At 48.9% G+C, this 23,900-nt stretch overlaps 7 protein-coding genes across 7 annotated transcripts; 3 read left to right on the top strand and 4 right to left on the bottom strand.

Moving 5' to 3' along the window:
* Positions 1-2,541: 2,541 nt before the first annotated feature.
* On the bottom strand, positions 2,542-3,070 carry CABS01_14711 (uncharacterized protein; the record flags this gene model as incomplete). Its single annotated transcript, XM_060548049.1, has 3 exons — positions 2,542-2,606; positions 2,702-2,943; positions 3,003-3,070. 3 exons carry the CDS (start codon positions 3,068-3,070, stop codon positions 2,542-2,544), a joined length of 375 nt encoding a protein of 124 aa, XP_060392988.1.
* A 1,163-nt stretch (positions 3,071-4,233) lies between these two features.
* On the bottom strand, positions 4,234-4,616 carry CABS01_14710 (NCS1 nucleoside transporter; the record flags this gene model as incomplete). The annotated part of the gene is made up of 2 exons (XM_060548048.1): positions 4,234-4,408; positions 4,462-4,616. 2 exons carry the CDS (start codon positions 4,614-4,616, stop codon positions 4,234-4,236), a joined length of 330 nt encoding a protein of 109 aa, XP_060392987.1.
* A 2,660-nt stretch (positions 4,617-7,276) lies between these two features.
* Positions 7,277-9,052, top strand: CABS01_14709 (glycosyl hydrolase family 47; the record flags this gene model as incomplete). The annotated part of the gene is made up of 1 exon (XM_060548047.1): positions 7,277-9,052. One exon carries the CDS (start codon positions 7,277-7,279, stop codon positions 9,050-9,052), a length of 1,776 nt encoding a protein of 591 aa, XP_060392986.1.
* Positions 9,053-9,344: 292 nt separating this feature from the next.
* CABS01_14708 (alpha-L-arabinofuranosidase) lies at positions 9,345-11,425 on the bottom strand (the record flags this gene model as incomplete). Its single annotated transcript, XM_060548046.1, has 7 exons — positions 9,345-9,885; positions 9,953-10,118; positions 10,212-10,509; positions 10,580-10,668; positions 10,759-10,886; positions 11,033-11,227; positions 11,319-11,425. The coding sequence occupies 7 exons, from the start codon at positions 11,423-11,425 to the stop codon at positions 9,345-9,347; spliced, it is 1,524 nt and encodes a 507-aa protein (XP_060392985.1).
* Positions 11,426-17,655: 6,230 nt separating this feature from the next.
* Positions 17,656-19,416, top strand: CABS01_14707 (uncharacterized protein; the record flags this gene model as incomplete). Its single annotated transcript, XM_060548045.1, has 4 exons — positions 17,656-17,804; positions 17,909-18,100; positions 18,172-19,144; positions 19,210-19,416. The coding sequence occupies 4 exons, from the start codon at positions 17,656-17,658 to the stop codon at positions 19,414-19,416; spliced, it is 1,521 nt and encodes a 506-aa protein (XP_060392984.1).
* A 282-nt stretch (positions 19,417-19,698) lies between these two features.
* Positions 19,699-20,007, bottom strand: CABS01_14706 (uncharacterized protein; the record flags this gene model as incomplete). The annotated part of the gene is made up of 1 exon (XM_060548044.1): positions 19,699-20,007. A coding segment is annotated over one exon (309 nt), but the record flags the coding sequence as incomplete, so codon positions are not given.
* Positions 20,008-22,646: 2,639 nt separating this feature from the next.
* On the top strand, positions 22,647-23,823 carry CABS01_14705 (uncharacterized protein; the record flags this gene model as incomplete). Its single annotated transcript, XM_060548043.1, has 2 exons — positions 22,647-22,947; positions 23,150-23,823. 2 exons carry the CDS (start codon positions 22,647-22,649, stop codon positions 23,821-23,823), a joined length of 975 nt encoding a protein of 324 aa, XP_060392982.1.
* Positions 23,824-23,900: the final 77 nt, after the last annotated feature.

Genomic DNA, 23,900 nt, shown 5'->3' with positions numbered 1-23,900 from the left:
GACTGGGCGGCGCCTACGCGGTCACGGAAGGAACGCCCGTTTATTTAGTAGCCTGGGGTTGTGACTTGCCATGTGACTCCAAGCCTGCGGCCAAGCGGTGTGGGTGGATGTCTCAGAGTCCTTGGACTCCAGTGTGAGGACTATTGACGCGTCTGCTCGGGGCTGGGGAGCCGCTGCCGCTTCGTATCGTAGATAAGCCGGCATGTTCATTTCTCGACCGACTATTCTTCAATAGGCTGCCTTCCCATCTCGTTTCGACCTCCATGGCCGTTTGCCAAAGGTTGTCCGAGAAAACTGCAGGGGCGACTAATCCCGATACACGCAATGTATGCAGGCTTGACAACTCACTTGACGCAATGGAAGAATGCAATGAGAGCCAGAAGGTCGGGGAGACTAGGCAACCCTCCGAGTAGAGTCAACATTAGAATGCGGCCTTGTGATTTGCCACGACATTTGTTTGTATTTTGATCAGCTGGACGCGCAACTATCACTGGGGAGGTTGTACAGTCTCAGGTGGGTGTCGTTGGATGTGGGCTTCGCCCACCCTCTGATGGCTTCGGAATATGCGACTCCTCGGACGCACAAGGCTGACAGTGGTTTTCGTGTTTTTGATGCTGCTGTGTAGGCCCTGCGGTGATCCGGATCATCGCGATGATGTTACGACGATAATGTACATGACAAGCCAGTCCATTTGGAATCATTCAAGGCGCTATGAATGCAAAGATGCTTTTCTAGCCTCATCTCTTTGCACCCAAAAATCATGCAGAGTCTCAAAATGTTTGACGCGACGTAGCTTTTGCCGAATCCTTCAACTTGGAGAAGTCGATCGGCCGACGCTTGACTCCGGCGAGTCGTCTGTCTTGTCCGACGGGCAAATTCTCGGACATAATTCATACTCTAGGCCGTAGTGTACCCCTCTTTGTTACCAGTTCTTGTCAACTGGTGATGGCCCGGTAAGGACAAGACAAAGCAATAACGTTCCCTCCAGACGGCAACGGCTGGGGAAAACCCCCATTTCGTATAAAGATCTCGTATCGGACAGAGAAGGTGAGCATGCGAAGGAACCCAGGACATCTGCCAAACAGTACTTGTACCAACGATGCTAATCCTCATTTGAGCATCAGCATTATCTCGTACGATGGCTCGACACAATGTTGAGCTCCATGTAGATAGTTGAGCGGCCATGTGCCATGAGAAAAATAGAACACCTTGAATAAACGTCTTGTTCACTTTGACTCTAAGCTTCGAAATTAGCGCCGGAGCCGAAGATCGTCTTGTCAACTTTGAAAATAGCTTCATAGACTCTGAGAGTGTAATGACCGTATCATATCGAAAATCACCGTTGATGAGGCAGTCTACCAGCATATTGAATAAATTCGCTTGAGCAACGCTTTCTGATGTACAAAATGGGCATATTTCTCCCTAGGTGCAGCCCTCTATTCAAAATTACCCACGGTACTGCTGCCATAATGATTGGAATTGCAGCAAGAAACGTGTTTTCCCGTCACAGCCCTAGAGTAGAATACAAGGGAGGGCCAGCGAGGGGTAAGATTGCTCCAACACTCCGCGAAACAGTAGAAGCAGCGGGTGCGGAGGCGACATGTGTGCTGATCGTGTCAACAAGGTAGGACGCAAGGGGTGGTCTAGAAGACTTGTCAGTATACCCAGATTCTGATAATCGAGACTCGCATGACTAGCGAGTTTAGGGTAACCTTTACCTATGAAGACATATATGATACCGACGCCAACGATACTTATGCCGATTGTTGGAACCATCAAAACGACAGCTTTCTCCACCAAATACCCATATAAAAGCACCCCGAGTCGAACCATGGATACGGAGTATGCCATGAGGGGTAGACATATTCAGGTCTCCTGACTCCATATTTGTGAAGCAACGTTGCAGCAAAACGACCACCCCTGACTGAGACGGGTATTATTCAAATACATTCCCTATCTCTATCCTCATACACGTGAGACGAGAAGAGGTGGCTGAAAGCCGACTAGCCTATGAAGGCCACCAGTAATGCTATGGAGAAGAGGTAACTGAATAGCATATTAGAAAGGTACAAAGAACTCTTAGGTGTAGATGGGCAGAAAACATACCAGGTATCCATATAGAACGCGACATAAGAAGAATGTGCGAGGACCACTCAATGTAGAACAAAAAGCCGTGGTGCCTCTTCGTAACCCTGGAGGAAATCTCCGCTGTCGAAACCCCATCGTCTATGGCCGAGATTTAATATTACTTATAATCTCATGTGGCTGTTCTGATCTTTCTACGGCGTTTCTCGAGCAGTTTCTTCACAGAGGTACTCTGTGTGGACCAAGATGATGGCTAAACCAAATGATCCTACGGCCTCCGATAGAGAGTGGGCAGGCACCGGCACATCAGCTGATAAAGCGAAAGACAAGCAAGACGCCAAGGCTGTGTGAGACAGCACAGGCTTGGTTGCTGTCATGGAGTCGATTTGAGATGGGACATGCTGGATATCTTCCGTACCGTAAACATAGACATAATGCGTGAAGTCAGAACTCCCCTTAGGGCGCTGAACTGCCTAAGAATGCTCGGTACGGCGTGAGCGTGAGCGGGTGAGGCAACTGCCCTACGTAGAGAAACACGTCAGTAATTGCACAATGAGATAATCAAGTCGCCTCGAGCCTAAACTAAGCTGTTCACGCATTTAGCATGGAAAAATACCCACAAGCAGGATCTGCACCAATCTTGACCTCATCGCCCAATGCATCGAGTTTTCGGACTGTTGCGGCTTCTTCCAGTCGACGATGTGTGATGAATCTTTCTCCGAGATCGTTGAACAATCACTGGCCGAAGGGGCAAAGTAAGGCGATCGAGCCGACTCATTGTCGTCAGGAATGCTGCTGAAGGCGGTGCCCATGTAGAGGTTGAGCTCGTCAACTGGGCCCCAGGGACGACCGTCCGCGCTGAGCCGAAACCAAGAAAAGCCCGATGTCCGTGAGTGTCGTGAAGATTCACTGCTGACCCTGGATCGTCTCTCCGCTGATGCCACTGGCTCTGGATACCGTGGCTCGTGTTGCCCCGTTCCCGCATGGTCTCCTTGGGTGGAAGCCATTGGGCCTAGGTTCCACACCCTGGTCCCATGAGAAGCTCCGGTAGATAGCTAAGCGAGTGTTTTCGGAAGGGAATGAATGGAAGAGATGACTACTGCCATCAAGACAGTCCAGCAGCCTGGGGTAGTGACCGGATGATATGCAGCGGGGAAGCAGCGCAGTGGGATCTGACCCTAGTATTCCCCCCGGGTTCGGACATCATTGTTTTGCCATCTGAGCACTGCCTGCTTGCCGCAGTCATACTACCGCTGTGTCGAGAGTAAACGACTGCCATAGTTGGTGACGTTGCGGTGCCTGACGTGGCCCCGCTAAATGGGCTGTCGATTGCTTCAGATAGATTCATCGGAGACTTATCACATGACGGATGCCGGCAAGTACCTCGTAGTACTCGTGCGTGTTGTAGGACCGGCATGGCCGAGGAGCTCAATAGGTGAGCTAGTTAAAGGGCTGTAAAAGTCAGGCGTAAAACACGCGGGTAACCCCGGCCGATCTGGGTGTTGCGTAAATCATCTGCCGCGCGAGCCGACCTACTGAGCGTTCAATAAATCATCAACTATGATTTTCTCACTGGGCTTGCCTTTCAGGTGTGCTGCTATTCACGGGGAGCTGGGCTCTAGGCCCCCTGTTTCATGTTGCTCGAGAATGAATCGCATGACGCCTTGTCCGAACCGTGTGACGGAAGTTTAAACTTGGACCCCCAGTTGTCAAATCCAGGCCCACGTCAAAGTTCTTTTTTAGAAGACAAGCTCGTCTTCTCGTCTTGTGTGACGATCGATTATGTATACCTGGGCAGATCCCATCGTGCAATTCGCAGAATATCCCGTTCCGCCTGCTACCAAACTTTCTTAGCCCTGCTAGTGACGAGATGGGACTTGACTTCTGCCTTTGCGATTGAACGCCTTGGAACAAATTACTGGAATCATTCGCAATCTCAATATAAAATCTCGCATTGATAATAATACAGGAACCATTCCGTCCTCTTGATGTCACCGTGGCTGCGCGATAGCTTCAATAACCTAAGTTAGAACCAGGTTCTCTTGTGATTAAGAGGAAGACGTCGATCCCATAAAAAGACTTGACACAAGATTATGTGGCTAACAGCGGATTAGGTACATGAAGGCATTTTTAACTGCACTGCTGTCTTCAGATCATGTGAAATTTATTTTGGTTCTCAGGATCTGAACATTGAACTACAAGCCGGCTGAGAGCACCATTGGTGCCGGCCGATGAACACTGGTCACCAACGACGCAAACAATGATACAAAATCTAATCCATGTAGCGAGCTTGAGGATGACTAGCACCGATACAAGGTAGCGCCTGGGGAAAGAGGTCAGCAATCCCTAGTTATCTTGGCTGGCGAGATGACTGACCCGAAGCTGCATCGCGCTTGTATCGTCGAGCGCATAACCGTTTTGGGACCAAGCGTTGCGAGAAGGGCCGGGGCCAACGTTGACAGCAACGTGAAGAAGAGAACAATCAGAGACGAGTCGCGGAGATTGAGACCAAAGAGCGAAGGACCCAGCATACCGAACGTGATCCTTGAGTGCTGTTAACAGACAACATTCGCACCCTTGATAGTTAGTCTAATACACGGAAGAATACTGGCATTCATAGAGCACCAAACAGTAAATGCATTGAAGTATCGAGTTGATTTGCGCTCCCCCAGCGGAATCGGCTCAATGCCTTGTTCTTCAACTCAGCCCAGACGCAGAAGGTTGTGAAGTAAGCCATCGCGCTTATTGTGTCCATATTGTGGTTTGGTTATGACTAATTGATAGCTCTTCCCTTCAAGTTATGCGTGTAGTTGCTGATTCGCGGATGACGGCGGTGGCGCTTTAACATCCACCATGTTACTGACTTGCCGTGGTTTCTGATCTTGTACAAAGCCCTCGTGATGATGGAATCGAGTGAGATGAGAGTGGTTGCACAAAATCGCGAAAAGATGATGAGACTCTCAGAGAGCGGTACGTGGATGTGACAAGCTAGTTCAAGTCGTAGATCCGCTGCTGCTCGATCTTGTCCTACCTCAGACCCGACTATGTGGTACAGGAGGGTGGCAATTGGGTATGCGTGGACGCACAAAGGATGGCGGACGATCTAGTTTAGCTGATGCTGATGAACCACCGCAATGTCTCTGCGTTAGCACATTAGACAGCGTGACAAGTCAGACAAGGTAGACGAAAGGAACTTGGAAATACCAGATCGAACACTATGAGATGTTTGCAGTAAAAATGGAACCACTTGTTGCGAGGATGCAAACCACCATGGGAGCATGGCCGGCTGTCAAATACTATTTTGTATGGCTCTTCTTGTCTATTACATACAGGGCAGTCCACTAGCGGGTGGGGTTCACACCACTCTCAAGTACCGATACTTTGCGATCAGTGACAACTTAAACTCAGTTAAGCCAACGTGGTTGTCATCGGCAGGTTTTTTGCCCGTGGGCAACAAAATGGATGTAGCTAAACTTAGTCCTTGACTTCAAGGACCCCTTTAGTGCCTCGGGCTGTCAACCGAGTGGCTGGAGGCTTTGATGACTTTTCTTTGATTTGCGGAAGAAGTCTGTTGTCGAAGTCACTTGGCTCCTCTCGCTCAGGCCGTCTCAGAGAATGTCGTTGACGATCGAGAAAAAAAAGACTGCGGCAAAAAAAAAGAAAATGAAAAGAGAGAGAGAGAGAGGGACGGTGTTCAGCCTCCCTCTGTTTTTCTTAGAATTAAGTCACCACTAAGGTTCTAAATCTACAGATCTGGTTGGATTGGCATGTCGCTTGCTTGAGCTCCTGGTTGGGAATCGCTAGGGTCTCTGCGCGGAGTCACCCAACACCCCAGCACGCCGGCTCCAGTCGGGCGCCGAGAGACGACGAGGATTAACGGGAATTGATCTGCTGACGGCGTCATCTCCGGCATGAGCAACGTCCGACACGGTGACTTTGCGGCGAGCTTGATTGACAACTTACGGCACCGATGCTGGAATGGTCAACTTGCTCAAATCGTGAGAGTAAAATGCAATTTGTTGGTTAAGCAATCGCCATCCAACCAAGAATGGTCTCGTTCTGTTCCAGCGTTCCGGGCCAGCGGCTAGTTGCGCCACCTCCGACACAGTTTGGAAGCTTAACAAAATTGTCACCGTAGATAGCGGCTATCAACCGTCTACTTCACACGCGACACAGTACATCATTGACTTTTCCCGACTCAAGGTGATATGCCCGAGCAAATTTGACTGTACAAAACAGCGCAAATTCTATGCTCCAAACAATCAAGGTCCATTGGAGTTTTCTCTTCTTCTTTTTATTTTATTTTATTTTTTAAGGTGTTTTCCCTTCTTGTCCCTTCCCTTTTTGCATGCAGCTGCTTCGCATTCTTACCAAGTATTTACTAAAAACGCGCTGCCTCACCGAACTTTAACTAAGACGCAGGACCAACGTCTGAAGCCTGCCTCCTCCCGATCAGTTCCCGATAGTGTTCGCCCAAAATAGCTGTATAGTAGCTGATCTCAACGAAGTTTCGCCACTACTTCTGACAGCTTCTGTCAGATGGATGCGAACTGAGAGGGCAAGGGATCTTCCAAGGGTGTTGGTGGGGAGAGACTGCCTGCTCCCTTGAAAGAGCGCTGGAAGATCATGGCCTGCACTTCTAGGCACGTAAGGTGTTTAAAGAGGAGACATCAAGGGCTGTCGTCCTGATGTTCTGAGCTTGTTGCTAGTAACAACCCCCAAGGGTTTACAAGCCGAAGCCAAGGTGCCATAACCTGATGACTTCGAGTTATCTGCATGGCGGGGATTCAGGGCGGAACAGTTAAGCCCGGATGGAGCCCGGCGCCAAACATGGAGAAAGTATCGGCCCCGAACTCCACCTAACCGGTACGGACTACCCCTTACCCCTGATTTGAACCCCATTTCTTTTCTGAAGGCTCGCATTGCTGGTTGCACTACCTACGCCCCTCAAAACGCTTAAACCTTGAGAGCCACCACGGTCACTTTCGTCTCAAGGGACCCGGCTCAACGCGCTACGTGGCGGCTCCTGAGACACAATGTCCCCTCGGTTATATGCTTTGTCTGAAGCTGACATTGAGCAGCTGTGGCCCTACACCATGGCTTCCCGTCGCGAACTCTCCAGTCAAAGCTCCCTTGGAGTATCCTGAACAACTATACGAATAGTCGACAAACCCCCGTCCGACATGATAAGATGGCCAATCGACGACAACGGCGTGTCATAATCATCGCCGTAATCCTTTTCGGTCTCTTTGCTTTCAACAGTCTTCGTTACAGCAGGGAAACGCCTCCCGTCGTCCGCGAACATGTCAACATCCGCCTCGTCAAGAGTAGCTTCGACTGGGCCAACCATCGTCACAAGTACCCCATATCCCCATCACGAATGCACCATCTACCTACACAGCGGCCAAAGACTCTCCCGCGAGTCCAATTCAATTTCGGCGCCAAGCGAATGCGCAAGAACGATGCGAAATCTGAATCGCGACGAACGGCGGTCCGAGAAGTCTTTGTCAAGAGCTGGAATAGTTACAAGGAGTACGCGTGGGGCTTTGACGAGCTGACGCCGGTTACGGCCAAGGGGAAAGACACCTTCGGCGGTTATGCAGCAACTCTGGTTGACGCGCTCGATTCCCTGTGGATAATGGACTTGCGCGATGATTTTGACGCTGCCTTGTCTGTCATTGGGGCCATGGATTGGGATGATACAAAGGAGACGGCTGTCAATGTCTTTGAGACTACTATCCGTCATCTCGGAGGATTATTGAGCGCGTACGACCTTAGCGGGGAACCCGTATTGTTGCTCAAGGCCATTGAGCTCGGCGACATGCTGTATGCGGCCTTTGACACACCGAATAGGATGCCTCCTTTCTGGTTGGATTTCCAGCTTGCTAAGGAGGGAAAGCTCGTGGCTGGTACATCGGATCCTTCAGCATCGCCATGTTCGCTATCGCTTGAGTTCACAAGACTCTCGCAAGTGACCGGGGACCACAAGTACTTTGACGCAATCGAGAGGGTCAAGCTGTTTCTCGAGAGCACGCAGCGGGAGACTCAACTTCCAGGTATGTGGCCGGCGCTCATCAACTTCCGGGATGAGAGTGTTTTGCAACACAACGAGTTCACATTGGGAGCGCTCGCCGACTCTCTGTATGAGTATCTGCCCAAGATGCATGCTCTGCTCGGAGGGACGGACCCAGCCTACGAGAAGATGTATCGACATGCGATGCACGTTGTTGAGCAGTACCTCCTATTCCGTCCAATGCTCCCCGACAACGAGGATATCCTATTCTCTGGTACAGCGTTTGCCGAAGGCGATGTGCGGCGCAACCCCGAGAGCCAGCATTTGTCGTGCTTCGTTGGCGGGATGTTTGGGCTGGGCGGCAAGCTTTTCGGTATCAAAGAGCACATGGGTCTCGCCGAAAGGCTGGCCCGCGGCTGCGGGTGGGCGTACAACTCATTCCCAACAGGTCTGATGCCGGAGATCTTTGGCATGGTTCCTTGCGAGACACTGGATGGCTGTAATTGGGACGAGGGGCGGTGGAAGCGCGAAGGTGCATCAGGGTTGAAAAAGGGGTTCTCACACGCGCGGGACCCCCGTTACATTCTGCGTCCAGAGGCGATTGAAAGTATCTTCCTGATGTATAGGATGACCGGAAACCCGGAGTACCAGGAAATAGCATGGACTATGTTTCAGTCTATTGTGAATGCGACAGAAACTGAGATTGCCAACTCGGCTATTGAGGACGTCACTGTCAGAGGAGAGACGAAGAAGCTTGATTCAATGGAAGTAAGTCACAACATCTGCGAGGAGCCAAAGGCAAGTATAGGACGCAGACTAACGGTACTACAGAGCTTCTGGATGGCGGAAACGCTGAAGTATTTCTATCTCATCTTCTCGCCTCCTAGCCTAGTTAATCTTGACGAGTATGTCTTGAACACAGAGGCGCATCCGCTTAAACGACAGTTGCTATGAGCAGAAAAATACAACACCTTCATTTTAGAGCAGGCCATTTTCACTACGCTGCATCAATTTGAGGCACTTTTGCATCGATTGGAGCTGTCTGTTTGGTCCGATATGTGCGGATAAGCGCAGAAGTATGCATAGGTGCCTCGTGATGCTGGACCTGCCAGCCCACCTCCCTTGCGGGCTCGAGTCTGCTATGATGATGTATCATATCTCATCATGCGCAAGTTCCCTTCCAAATGGTATCATGTGAGGAGCTATGCCTCATTTCCCACTGACCGTCTCCTTCAAGGTTGCCCCTCTAGTGCTTCCATCTCAACAGGGTGACTGAGGCCTTGGCGAATTCGTACGGGCCCTTGCCATCCCATTTGCTCTCAGTGATACCGACAGGGTTCTTGTCGCCGGTGTTAACGACCTTGACATTCTCGCCAGTGACGGTGTAAACCTGAACATCGGCACCCTCTTTGACACCCTCGAGATCGACGGAGAATCCCTTGGTCTCATGGACGTTGACGACAGCCAAGTTGACAAAGCCGTTGTCGTCGATGGTGGCACTGACGTCGAGGTAAGGAGTCTCGATGGCGCCACGGATCCAGACGGGCTCGGTGGCGCCCTCGTACTCGGGAGCGCGCACGTGGGTGGCGATGGTAGATCCTCTCATGTACTTGCTGAACAACAACAGAGGCCACCAAGTAGTTTGCTTGGTGATACCTTCCTTCGTGGTCATCAAGGGAGAGATGACGTTAACAGATTGAGCAATGTTGGCCATGCCAACGTACTTTGCCTGACGAACAAATACGTTGAGCCAAACACCGACGGCCAGAGCGTCAGACAGTGTGTATCTGCGGCTCATCGTTAGTATTGCTGGCATGATTCACAAAGGTAGAAATAGAGGAAGTGTCGACTTACGCCTCCTCAGCACCCTCTTCACCAGGTGCTCTGACGGGATCCCAAACATTCCACTCGTCGAAGCAAATCTTTTGTCTCTTGCATGTGGGCGGCACCTTGTTCTCAATGCGGGCCAGATCGATAAGGCTGCCAGTGATTTCAATGGCGCGCTCGGCGGCTCTGGGTGCTGTGTAGGGGAGAGGAGACAATGTCAGTCGTCTATCTTATCTTATGACTGGCATCTGGCCATGTGACAAGTAGACAGGCGGAGATAACTTACCTGTAGCATTCTTCAGATGGTCTTCCGATGCAGTGTAAAGGTGGATGCTGTGCATGTCGATCAACGACGCAGTGGTGCTACCACCGAGACCATGCAAACTCCATGTGATGCACTCCTTAATCACATATGTGTCCCAGCTGCTGAAGCCAGTTTCGCCGCAGAGGATCAGTTCCAAAGAGGGATCGAGAAGCTTGAGTGCCTTCGCCCATTGGTAAGCCTGCTTGGCGTAGTCCTCCTTGGTCATTTGCATGACCTGCCAGGGGCCCCAACACTCATTGCCCAAGGCCCAGTATTTGACCTGTGGTTGAAAGCTGAGCAAGATGACCCTGTGCACGCACTTGGGCAGTCTTTGAATGGGTCGGACTTACGTTGTAAGGCTTCTCACGTCCGTTCTTACGGCGGAGGTTGGCATAGTAGGTGTCCTTGTCAGAGTTACAGTACTCAACCCAAGCAAGAGCTGAACGTGCCAGTATTAGCCAACCGTACCCATCGACCAGGACCGGGTCCGGACCGAGTCCAGGTCGGTGCTACTGGAAGATCAACTTACCCTCATCAAGCGTGCCAGTGCCAAAGTTGAGGGCCAGGTAAGGCTCAGCGCCAACAACCTCACACCACTTCATGAACTCGTCTGTTCCGAATTCATTGCTTTCGACGCCGATCCAAGCCAGCTCAGGCCTAAATGGTGGATGCATGTTAGCCACTCGCTGCACTCCAAACGCGGGCCGCTCACGCAGGGGTCTAGACCCCCGGAGGATTCGGTGTCGAGGGGTCTCGATTTGCATGCTGGCGACCGGAATTTCAGGTTGGGAGTTCCCTCATACCTCTTGGGACGGTTTTCCTTGGGACCGACGCCGTCAATCCAGTGGTAAGTAGCAACAAAATTGCCACCTGGGTACCTCACAACGGGGCAGTTGAGTTCCTTGAAAGCCTCAATAACGTCCTTTCGGAAACCGTTCTCATCAGAAAGAGGGTTGCCAGGGTCGTAGATGCCACCGTAGATACATCTTCCCATGTGCCTACGAGATGCGTGTTAGTGGGTTTGCATGTTTAGACGCGAGGAGCCCGGGATGAGAAGCAGGCGGCGTAGGCGGCGCAGCACAAGCTTACTCTGTGAAGCCACCATAGACATTGTCATCGATTTTGGAGACGACATGGGAGGGGTTCAGCGTGATGCTGGGGCGAGCATCCTCTGCGATCTTGGTGAAGGTCGCCATGGCTAGAACTTGTTTTGCGGTGTGGTAAGGTGTGGTGAGAGCACTCTCTTCCTGTCCGAGCGTGTGTGCGGCGGTGGTGGTCCGATCAACCGGTAGCTGGTAATTTTATGCAAAAAGAACAGCTAGTCGATGAGTGGTGGAAAATGGACAGGACATGTGTACCGTGGCCGCAAATGCACGGGATTGAGGCCGGAATTTGAACTCGTCAGGGGCGGGGGCAAGCGGTGAAACAACGGAGACGGGCTGAAGAGTGGCAGAAAGGCAATGGAGGAGGATATTGGGCCGGCAGAGGAGGGATCGCATAGCAGGATCTGACTACTCGGTTTTGGGCATCAGTTTCCGTCACAATCGCCTTCACAGAGATGGGATACCCGGGCCAAGACATGGGACTGGGGCTATGTGAGAAGGGGTGGGTGGCCCCCGATTCGCCTTGGTTACCGACACCAACGGCACACTCGATATTGACCAGTTATCAGACATATTGGAGCGGAGAGAAAGTGCGGCTCTCAAATCTCGACTCCAACAGCGACAAGTGAAAGGCAGGTGGTGCGACAGGCGCGCGAATCATAGAGGATACCATGCGGAGAAAGTCGACGATAATGCGGGTGCCGGGGCATCGGAGTGGGGTAGTCGGCTCCGACTGGGCACAAGATTGGGCATGCGGCATGACTGTGTGGGATGGTCTGCTGAGGGATGAGAGACGAGGATGGGAGGAGATGCTAGCTTAGGATGGGATGGTGGGGTTGGAACAGGGTCTGTTGGGGATAATGGGGAAATAGTTGGAGATATTGATGGATGGGGAACCATGAGCCGGCCCTTTTGTTGCTTGGGGCTGCATGTTGCTGAGGTTGGCATCATGTGTATTGTATGGTTGGCTCTTGGGGAAGCATACGATATCTACATGTACGACTGGATGTACGGGCACGCATCGAAGGCAAGGGCTTTCATGCAAATGTCTCCGTTGTCTCTCTTACCATGGACTTTCGCCTAGCCATATCCATAGTATGGATCAGTACGGATAGTAGCCGAGGTATGAAGATGGAGAGCATTTCAGGTGGGTTGCCTTGATCCGTACTTTTGCTTCGACATTGGTTGTCACAGTCAGGCCAGAACCCATTTCAGGCCTGACTAACAGCTTGGCACGCAGGTAACAGCCAGGGTGATGGACAATGGGTATGGACTCGGAACATGGCGATGGAGGCGCGTACTGAAGGCTGCCAAGATTATCAGATGCGAAGATTATCGCCTAATTGTTACCGATATCCGTACATTTGCAAGGACAAGCAGTTGAAGAATATATGAAGGCTGAAGCGAAGCCGGAGAGCAACGAGGAGTAAATGAGTGCTGGTTGGGCCGGCTGCCGAAGAACGGAAAAGCAGGCCGAACTAAGGTACCTACTGTAAGTGCGAAGCGCGAAAACGGTCGAGACGGGCCCGAGCAAAAACAAAGCATGAATAAAAAAGAGAAGACCCAGAAGAAGGAGTGTCTACGAACCTGGAGGCTGGAGTGACCCGAGTTGAGTTTGCGGAGAGGACCGAGAGAATGCGGAACATTTTCCAGCCATTTCTTTTGCTTTTGGGAGGCCAAGTCCCGAGGTGAAGTGGTCGAGGTACGTACCTGAGAGTATCCGTAAGGTGAGGAGACCATCACCTATCAATGTGGGTCACCTATTCCTCAGCATCGCTTCTCATTGGAGCGCATAGGACAAACGCTAAAGCTTGATTCTCCTCCAATCTTGTGCCAGTTTTGCTAGTGACGACATTGGCTGTAATAGGCGGGACATTGAACTCTGGTAACCCAATCAAAATGGTCTTCAAACGGGTACGTATCGTTTTTCTATGTTTGCATCCGAGAGTACGTACCTACGGGAGTACTTGATGGAGAAAAGTTGCCCGGCTAACAATATTGGAGCAGACGGGCCATCACGGAATCAAAGAAAAAGACCAAGATGAAATGGATACCCCTGCTGGAGAAATAAAGTAGAAACTAGAGGATTACAAAGTCATACTAGGGCGGAGTTGAAGCGCAATTGACATCTTTTTACGAAGCGCGTTGCCTAGCTTAGCTTCGGTGGACAATGACACGCCAATGTGCCTAATGTACTTATCTTATGTTCGAGAGCGTCCAGTCACTTGCCGCCAAACGAGTTTCATGAATCGTTCTTTTCCATGCGGTTGAAGGAAGTGGAAGTTCAGAGGCCACACCTGCGCTCTCGACAAGGCAAGGGTATCCAACCTTCAGACAATACCGCCCGAGTTGCCATGTGACTGATTCTTGTCAACATGGGTCTTCCTCCCTCGGAGTATGTGTATTCCGCACCCACACGTTGGGTATCCCGCACCCATACTAGGCTCTTTCAGGCAAGTGGTGGGCAGCACGTGATTGCACCGCCGCAGCAGCCACTTCTGGCCCGGAGCCACTATTATTCCGGAAATTTCTGGGGAATGGAAGGCGCGTCCCGCCTTGGTCTCCTACACCTTCCTCTGCTGCACCTTCCTCTGCTGCACCTTCCTCTGCTGCACCTTCCTCTGCTATACCCTCTTTCCGATACTGGCTGTACGCGTTTTTCAAAACGACGACTTTGAAAGTCATGATTTGCTCAGAGGAAATACGTCTCTAGAGCCCATATTTTGGTATTGGAAAAAGTACCTTTCCTGTGTTGAAAATAGTCAAAAAATGAGGTGTTTAGGCGAGGGAAATACGCGTCCAAATAGAAGCAAAAACAATAGGAAGGCGCGCCGAGAGCGCAGCACGTGACTGCCGTTCGGCAATGTAATCACGTGCTGCCCACCACTTGCCTGAACGAGCCTAGTATGGGTGCGGGATACCCAACGTGTGGGTGCGGAACACACATACTCCTCCCTCGCCGCCAGTTCCAGCAGCTCGGATCGCCAAAAGAATTCAGCCAACAACCTGATCATCATGGAATGGCGCACGTACGGAGTACGCCCTTGACGTCCCCATTCATTGCCGTGTCGCTCGTCGGTGTTGATGAGCCGAACACCCACAGTCATCCACACACACACACACACAGTGTACACATCATACCCGCAAACTCCGCCTTGAAACCCCCAACCCTAGCAACTTTCCCCGCGTGCCCACGTTGCTCAAAATTATGGAGATTGGAGAAGGTCCTGACCGTGAACCTTAACGGGCGCTTCTCCAAGTCGACCTCGACTTTGTTACCTCTGCCTGACTGCCTACCAGTACCTCGTCTTTTACAAGCGCAGTACCTGGCACACACACACGCACATGTATACACCAAACAAACACCTCCAGCCTTCACCAACGCCTGGCAAACTAGCGCGATATCTCCGCATCCCAGCGTAACCTGGGGCAAGGGGGTACCGTAGAAACTCACGCCGTTCGAACTTGCGTTAGCCCGTGCTAACCCTACTAGCGGTTTAGTAGAACCGTAATACTACTTAATTTAAGTAAATACGGCCGCTACGTAATTTTAATATAAGCTAATATCTTAGGTAATTAGACTAATAAGAGCTTACTATTAAGGCTAGACCTATAATTAATCTAATTTAATAATTATTTTAATAAACTTAACGGATTTGGGCTTTTTATATTAAATTAGTAGAAATAAGTAAAAAGGTTAATTAGAAGCTATATATAAATAGCCCCTAGCCTCTAGCCCGCCCCTATTTTTAATAGCTTAATTACTAAGCAGTTAGATTATTAAGTTAATATACTACTTATTAATATTATTACGGACGTCCTCTATTATAAAAATATACTCTAACCTATTATTTTAAATAGTATAGTTTAGAATTTCCTCTTATAGCGTCTCTTATTTAATATAAGCTTTTATATTATATAATTCTTATTTAGTATAATTAATAGCCTTAGTTAATACGTCTTTAATCCGGATCTTATTAACTTAGCTATTATCGGACTAAATAAATATTCCGTATTATAAAAAGGCTTAGCTAACTATTAGGCCCTTTTTATTAGCTAATTACGTAGCTATTATAATAACTATCTAAGTAATTATTATCTTTTTTATATTAGTCTCTTACTTAATTTCTTTTTACTAACTAATTACTTTTTTTTTTTATTAAGTACGTAAGCGTTAGTTATTTTTAAAAACTATTATTTAAAAGGCTTATTAATTATAATATTAAGAAGTTAGAGGAGGGAAGTGGTCCTTAATAAAATAAAATAGAGTATAATATTATATTAACGTAATTATATAAAGATAGAATCTATTTTATAAAAAGTAGCGACGTTTATAACTAAAAAGTACTCGTTACCCTTAATTAGTATTACTAATTCCTTTTTAATTTATTATTTAAATAAGTACTTATTATTATAAGTAGTTTTATTAAACTTAACTATTACTCCTTTAATATATAATTAGCCCTCCTTTTTTTATAATTAACTTCCTTTTTTTATAAGCTTATTATAAAAAATAATCTTTAGTTTAATTTACTATATATTATTAATAAATATATAGAATATAAGTATAGCTTACTACTTATTTTAGTTATTACGGTCGCTTTTACTAACTACGGTCTTAGCTTTAATATTATCGTACGTATAGCCGTTAAAGTATTTAAATAGAACTAGGGTCTCGTCGAGGTTAAAAATCTGCGAGTTAGGAAATTAACGGGTTAAATTTCTAAATAAATCTCTAAGGTTTAACTACTTTATCTTAGCTAGGCCTATTTAATTAACTCGTTAAATAAAAAAAAAAGTTATTAATAACTTTATAATATTCCGTAAGTAGTTTTAATACTTACTTAGTAAGTCGACGTTAAGTAATCCTTATATAATTTTAAAAGCTACAGAACTAATTAAAAAAAAAAGTAAAAATATATTTATTACTTAGATTTTACTAAGTAAAAATCCGCTTAACGTTCTTTTTAAACTAATTAGTAATAACGAGCTTCTTTTTATTATATTATTAATAAAAAAAGGTATAAAAAGCTATTTCGAGCTTAGGCTACTATAAGTAATAAGCATAGTTAGAGGATTAAATAATAATAAAATCGTAGTTTTAATACTAAGTAATAACCGTACTTTAAGGGATTTTAAACTAATTTATAGCTTTTTAGTATATAAGACGTTTATAAATTCCTAAGAGCTTAGTCTCGCCCTAGCGTAGCCTTAGTAAGTTAATTACCTCTTTATTAAGCTTCTTTATATAATAATATTCTATAAATATTAAAAAATCGATTTTAGTTTAGTAAGTATAGTAATAATAGCGGCGCTTAACTAGGCTACTTCGTAGTATATATTTCTAATTTTTAATAAGAATAGGAGCTAGCCCGCAGTACTTAGCTACTAAAAATATAATTAACTCTAGCTCTTTTATAATATTCGAGCTCTTTTTAATAAGGGCCCGTCGTAAGGGTATTATAAGGTCTATAGTAAAAATATAATTAATAGTATAATTAGTAATAAATTTAGTAATATAATTCGTAAAAAGATAGGGGTAATAGAAGTAAGTAGAGGTATGGTTAGTAAATAGTAGTAAGTAGTAAGTAGTAAGTAGTAGCGAATAGGTAATTAGAAAAGAATAAAAAATAAAAAAAATAACTTTTTACTACCTTCTATATTAAGTATAGCGCCGCTAAATAATCACGAAATCTGACTTCCTAAAAGGGCTAGGTAGGGAACGCTAGTAGGGTTAGCACGGGCTAACGCAAGTTCGAACGGCGTGAGTTTCTACGGTAGTCTGGGGCCGGGGCAACCGTCACCGATGCCGTCTTTCAACGGGCTGAGTGGCCCCGGAAATGGCAAGCCAGGGATTCGAATGCTTCTCCACTCTCGCATATCCCCCGGTAACTTTACCACCAACCGAACGCACCACGGCAACATTGATTGATGTTTCGCCTGCGCTAGCCTGTAGTATCCAAACTTGCCCACGCTTCTGGGAGAGCGTGAGGGAGGGAGAGACTCAGAGAGGCAGACCGGCTTGATCTCTTCGATGCTCCCACGCTCCCATCCGATGCGACCTTCGGGCCAAAGTGGATACGGGGAAACATGGGGTCGCTCAAACATTCTATAAAGACGCGACGATCCCTTCGTGCTGATGCAACACGCGAGACCGTTCCATTGCAGCTCGACGAGTCGGTTTGACCCTGAACCCTTGAATCATTAGATTCTGCAGCCCAGGCTTGGACGTTGCCTACTTCCTGACGAGCCCGCGACGACTACCCACCCAACACCTTGCTGGAGAGTCCTTCATCAACAACCCCCCCAGAACCAAGCCCATCATGGCGCTCCCTCCCAAGTGGTACCAGTTCCTTGTGAGCGTCTTCGCCTCACTCGGTTCCTTCAACTACGGTTATGATTTGGGTGTCATTGCCTCTGCCATTGCCTCGGCTTCTTTCAAGACCAAGTTTGGCGAAGACCCTAATGAGATGTAAGTCACCGCCTAGCGTAGAGTTGCTACGGACTGGAATCTGTGGTCAACCATCAACCTGCAAGAATCCAGGGGCATCACGACTGACTCTTTCTCCCTCTCAGTGGCGCTGTCGTCTCCGTCTTCACTGGAGGTGGCTTCATCGGCGCTGGTGTCGCCGGTCCCACCGGTGACAGACTAGGCCGTAAGAAAACCATTCTTATCGGTGCTTCCATCTTCGTTCTCGGTGGTGCTCTCCAGGCCGCTGCCCAGTCTCTCGCTTTCCTCTACGCCGGTCGTGCGCTCGCTGGTATCGGGTACGTCAATCCCTCAACCCAAAAATGCCAATCTGACGGGACGATACATGTGCTGACTGCATTCCATCCAGTGTCGGTATGTTGACGATGATCATTCCCATGTACCAGGCCGAACTCTGCCACCCTAGCATTCGTGGACGAGTCACTGCTCTGCAACAATTCATGCTCGGTGTCGGTGCTTTGGCTGCTGCTTGGATCTCATACGGAACATACATTGGGTTTGCCGAGAACGACAACAACCAATGGCGCGTCAGTTTGGGTATCCAGTGTATTCCTGGTGGCATTCTGGCTTTGCTTATTCTCCTCTTCCCCGAATCTCCTCGTTGGCTCATCGACCATGGCCGCCTTGACGAGGGTCTTGCCACTTTGGCCAAGCTCCACGCTCACGGCGACATCAACGACGCCTGGGTCCGCGCCGAGTTCGACCAAATCCAAGATTCCATCGCCGCTGAGCACGAGGGCTCCGCAAAGTCTTACAAGGAGCTCTTCACCGACAAGTCTTGCTTCCGTCGTCTCTTCCTCGCTTGCGCTCTCCAGGCTTCCATTCAGATGACCGGCGTCAGTGCCATCCAGTACTACTCCGTCGCAATCTACGAGAAGATCGGCATCGCCGGTGACGAGACCCTTCGCTACCAGGCCATCTCCTCCGTCATTGCCCTCGTCGCTCAGTTCCTCTGCATGATGCTCATCGACAAGACTGGTCGCCGCTGGCCCTTGATCTTCGGTAACCTTGGCAACTGCGTTACCTTCATCATTGCCACCATCCTTCTGGCCAAGTTCCCTCCCGGCTCTCCTCATGCTAGCGGAGCCACCGCCTGGGGCTTCATTGCCATGACATGGCTCTACAACTTCAGCTTCAGCGCCACCTGCGGTCCTCTATCGTGGATTATCCCTGCCGAGATCTTTGACATGAAGACTCGTTCCAAGGGTGTCTCCATCGCTACCATGACTTCGTACGCCTTCAACACTCTCATCGGTCAGACCACCTCTGTGGCTCTCGATGACAAGCACGGCATTGGCTGGCGCTGGTATATTCTGTTCATTGTAAGTCACCACAAAGGCTGGCGCAAAGTTCAACACATGCAAGTGTCTAACACGCATTCTCATAGGTTTGCAACTTTACTAACGCCCTCTTCTTCTGGGCATTCCTCCCCGAGACCGCTAAGCGTCCTCTGGAAGAGATGAGATATCTCTTCACTGAGGCTCCTCTCTTCATCCCGACCTTGGACATGTCGACTGTTGAGTCCCACGACCTCGAGCGCAGGGTTGAGGCGGTTGAGCAGAAACGCGAGGAGCATGGAAGCGAGCACATTTGATTCGTCAATAGACCTCACTCACACAGACACACAAACACTCCCATAATACCCAGGCACACATAGTACTTAATGTAACATTTAGCGCACTGGTCTGACTGTAGATCCAGTTTGACGCTTTATCAAAAACCAAAATGAGTCGATCCTTCGCACATTGGGTATACTTGTACACAATCATGGTTCCTAACGCCATGCCCACCTCGTAGCCATCAACCGACCTTCCCATTCTCCTTCTAAGTGATGGCACTCCATATTGTTTGACGTCCACCCGCGGTCGTCTGCCCTTTATCTGTAACCGTGTGTTGGTGCTGGTCTCGCCACGCCGTGGTGGCCTTGATGACCATGCCCGTAACCTGGCCCGTGTCCGTAGCCGGACTCCATCATTGCCGGACCGCCGCGGCGCTGGCGACCGAAGCGAGAGAACATGCCTCCACCTCCGCCGCCGACTGGATGCGGTTGACGACCGCGCTGCTTACGTTTGTTTCGGAAGCAGCAGCAGTAGCAGCATAGGACCCAGAAGGCAATAAAGATAAAGCCGGCAATAGCAATGCCGATGATGGCGCCAGCGGCAAGGCGTCTTCCGCGTCCAGCCTGGTTCCTTAGTCAATATATTGCCATCAAGAAGTGGACTTCAAGGGGAGACCGAGACCAACCATTGCTTAGGTAGACGGGTGCGGTATTGATAGTAAAATCACTGAGTCGTCTGAATCTCTGCTGGTGGATGATGTGGGCGAATTGGCTGACGGACGGAGAGTCTGTGTAGATAGAGAAGTATTGTGAGCTGAGTGCACTGTACTTGGTGTTCCATCACGATGGTAGGCAGCCTTATATTAATCCTACCCGTTACGACTTCTGGGCACACGACATACTTGGCTTGTCCCAATTCCTGGCCATGTCGAATAGTGTCACGTCATGAACATGGCTGAGAGCGCTATGGTGGTCAAAACACGTCAGCAGGGGAGCTCGGTGTGGCGCATTCCAAGAAAAGTCGTTCTTTGGTAGCTCAAGGAGCAAGGTTCTCACCGTCCCCGTAGCCCCAAAGTTGCACTCAGTAAATCAGATCCCAAGCCAGTGAACGGTAGAAGTGCCGTCTGGTGCTACGCCTAGCTCCACGGTGACTTCATCGTCCAACTTGGCTCGCGGTCGACGCGTGGCTGGTGCCTCGGTGGGGCCGGCCCGAACGGCACATTGACGCGGCGCCAAGGTGGGCCGGCAATCCGGCACCGCCGACATATTTTTGGTGTCTCCTCGGCAGCACCGACCCGGCTCGAGTGAAGCCTTCAAGATTCTGTTCCTCAGTTCAATTTTTCTGATTCTTTCTACTTCAGCTACCTAATGGATTGACCCAAATTGAATGCTTGGGACATCTCATGGAAGTCAAGATTCGCGTGATATATCAAGGGTCTCAAGCAATTTGGTTGTATCCATCTGCCGGTAGAAAACCGGAAGACACAAGGGGAGTGTATCATAGTCTTGTGTGAAACCTGCAGAGTAGAGGCGCTAGTCCTTGGTTTGTCGCCTGCAATTCACGTGAATTTGATCAGCAATCAGGTAGCATTCTCCCTACCTAATTTACCTGTACATAGTGAGTGGGTTGTGATGCCCGGTATTACATGACAGGTGACTTTTTGAACATGACCTAAAATAATCGTAATGCCCCGCTACTACCTTATATCCCACCGCGAGCGGCCCACTGTAGAAGGGCTGAGGGAAAGAACATGGATCGAAGCCTCCAGCAAGTTGGTGGCTTCTACATGAAAGTTCAATCTTGAGTGTGGCTTTGAATTCGTACCGAATTTGACCGGTAAACATTATCGGCAATCCTGAGTCAAGTCTAGTCATCTCAATTGGGTATTTCTTGGACGAACGCCCTATTTCCTGGGCAATTACCTACAGCTCGGGCCTTCGAGCTGACGCCAGGCTATGACTGTGGCTATGTACGATCCGCTGCACAGTTGCACATTTGCATCAATGACCGCGAAGAAAGCTGTCAATAAAGAGTACTGCAATCAACGTGACTTTGCCATGCGATGATTCATACCATCAACAAGACCGACCGTCTTCGTACCACTGAATTGAAACTAGGACATCGACGCCTCGAGCATCTTCCCTCTGATTGATCAATCGCCACCTTTATGACTCGTGAGGTGAATCTTGTAGAACGTCCTGCCTCGAATGCCTACCAAGAGCCTAATTCAACGCTATTTTCATCAACGTTTGTTGAGTGTTTCCCTCAGGTTCCACTACGTCTAGATCTTATTGTGATCAGTGACTTGACGACCACGGTTGCTATACAATGTAGGGTTGGATTCCGGGTAGCCGGCGCAGAATCCCGACCAGTCATATCCGCCAACATAGTAGAAGAGCTTCCATTCGTCCCCCATCTCGCAGGCCCTCTGAGATAAAGCATTTGCTAATCGAGTGTGGGGGTTAACAATCCAAGAGCAGTTTGGTCATTTTTCTTGAGCCTTTCCCGGACGTTCAACACCCACAGAATCACCAACGAACTGTTGCCGTTGTCCTACGCCGAAATTTCAAATAAATCTTATGATCAGATATGGTCTTCCATCTGTGTATAGTCCACTAAGTTGCTGAACCCGTCAAGCTGCTAATGGTGCTCTGGGCCGGCTGAAAGTCTCCTGCTGCCAATTGGCAAGCCCTTAAGTTGATAGGCACCAGCCAAGACATGCTCACCATTACCCACTTACCTCATTCTGAGTGTCAGTTGCCACGCTGAAGTGTGGGCATTGCCGCTCAATGCCGCTCAAGTGTACATGATAGGTCAGATGCCTGATGGGTAACTTATAAGGGACGGCCCGCATGCATTCGTGATAAATCCACGTCAATTTTTTTTTATCCTCTAAAAGACACTCAACGAGGCACAATGGGCTACCTACTTAAACGTTCCCATTTCAGACTGGATCACGCGGCTTTCCTACTCAAAGAAGAAAACCCAGCTCTTGGCAGTCAGCACAGTACACCAGTTTGCATGGGGTTCGCACTGGAGCAAGAGCCTGATTTGCAAAAAAAATGGGATGTATACTGGTCGCAACCAACGAGCAAACAAAGCAACTACTAGGGTCACCAGCAAATAGGAAATAGGCGCCGAGAAATAAGGATTTCTATACAGTGGGGAAGAAATTTCGAAGACTCTTCTTGATTCGGCGTATCGACAACCACCTTGTTGCGACGACATTAAGCTGAAGGTAATTGCATCTTACTTATGGAGTCCGATGTACATCTCACAGCCACTCCACGCCGCACAGCTACATACGGCGATATGGGTCTCCAATTTCAGCCTGGAATTTTCATTCTCATCCGTTTTGATCACTCTTTCTTCATACTCTACACAGAAGAAGTTGCCATACGCCCCATTGTCAGTCACCATGCTTCATGTTCTCGCAGCTATTCTCACGACTGTAATCCGGACGGTTGCCGGCCAAGGGGCATGTTTCGTGCCCAACGGTACCAACAGACATGATTTGACCAACGCCAACATCCAAAAGTATGCGTCTTGCGAAAGTTCTGGACACGGTATGTGTTGCAATATCGCAGGAGACAAGTGTCAGGCGGATGGCCTGTGTTGGAATGAGGAGCACAAGCAGCTCTGGCGGGAAAGCTGTACAGACCCTACTTGGGAATCACCCAAATGTTTGAAACTGTGTGTCACAGATGATTACGGTAAGCTTCCTTTCTCCGGAAACAAAGCATAGTAACACGGAATTTCAATTGTCAGACACTGGCTGTCGCAGAAAGCAACTGACTAGTGAGAGCGACGTGAGTGCTGACAACCACCAAGAATCAGACGACGGTATACCAGGAAGCGGAATGGATGTTGTTATTACCAAATGTAGCGATGGCAGCTATTGCTGCGGCGAGGGCCAGAATGCCTCAATCTGCTGCATGGCTGGGAGAGGAGTGTACATCGTCGATGGCAAAATAATCACCTCCTCTGCCGCTTCTTCGTCCAGCACGATTGTCCTCACAACCTCTCTAGCGACAGTTGGAATCACATCCGCGATCTCTTCTGCGATCACCTCTGCGTCTCATTCTGCTGATGCAAGCTCAACATCTCTAATTACTCCATCGAATCCTGCCGAATCCGCCACAAGCAACACTAACTCAACTTGGGACAATCGAAATGGGATCATTGGTGGCGCTGTGGGTGGAGGTGTCGGTCTGGCGATAGTTGGCATCGTGGCTGCCTTCTTTTGGTACAAGAAAAAGAAGAGGAACACAGAAACAGCGAAGTTTGAAGCAAGCCTCGAGAAGCAAAACGCCAAGAATTGGCCGGCTTCATCGGCTCAACTCCAGTACCGCCACGAGCTCCCAGTCAAGCCAAACCCGGTTGAGCTGGCATCCGAATCTCCACCAGCTGAGTTAGAATCAGAATCACTGTCAAGGAAATGATTCTTATATACACATCGGTCAGAAAGCATGAACTCGAGCCGCACAAAGTAGTCAGGAAGGCCTCTCAGTCTAGATAT

The sequence above is a fragment of the Colletotrichum abscissum genome (genome assembly GCF_030869225.1).
Source record: "Colletotrichum abscissum strain IMI 504890 chromosome Unknown Scaffold_57.1, whole genome shotgun sequence".
In the NCBI taxonomy this organism is placed as follows: Eukaryota; Fungi; Ascomycota; class Sordariomycetes; order Glomerellales; family Glomerellaceae; genus Colletotrichum; species Colletotrichum abscissum.
The sequence above is the reverse complement of the archived record's forward strand: the minus strand, read 5'-3'. Positions and strand labels throughout refer to the sequence as shown.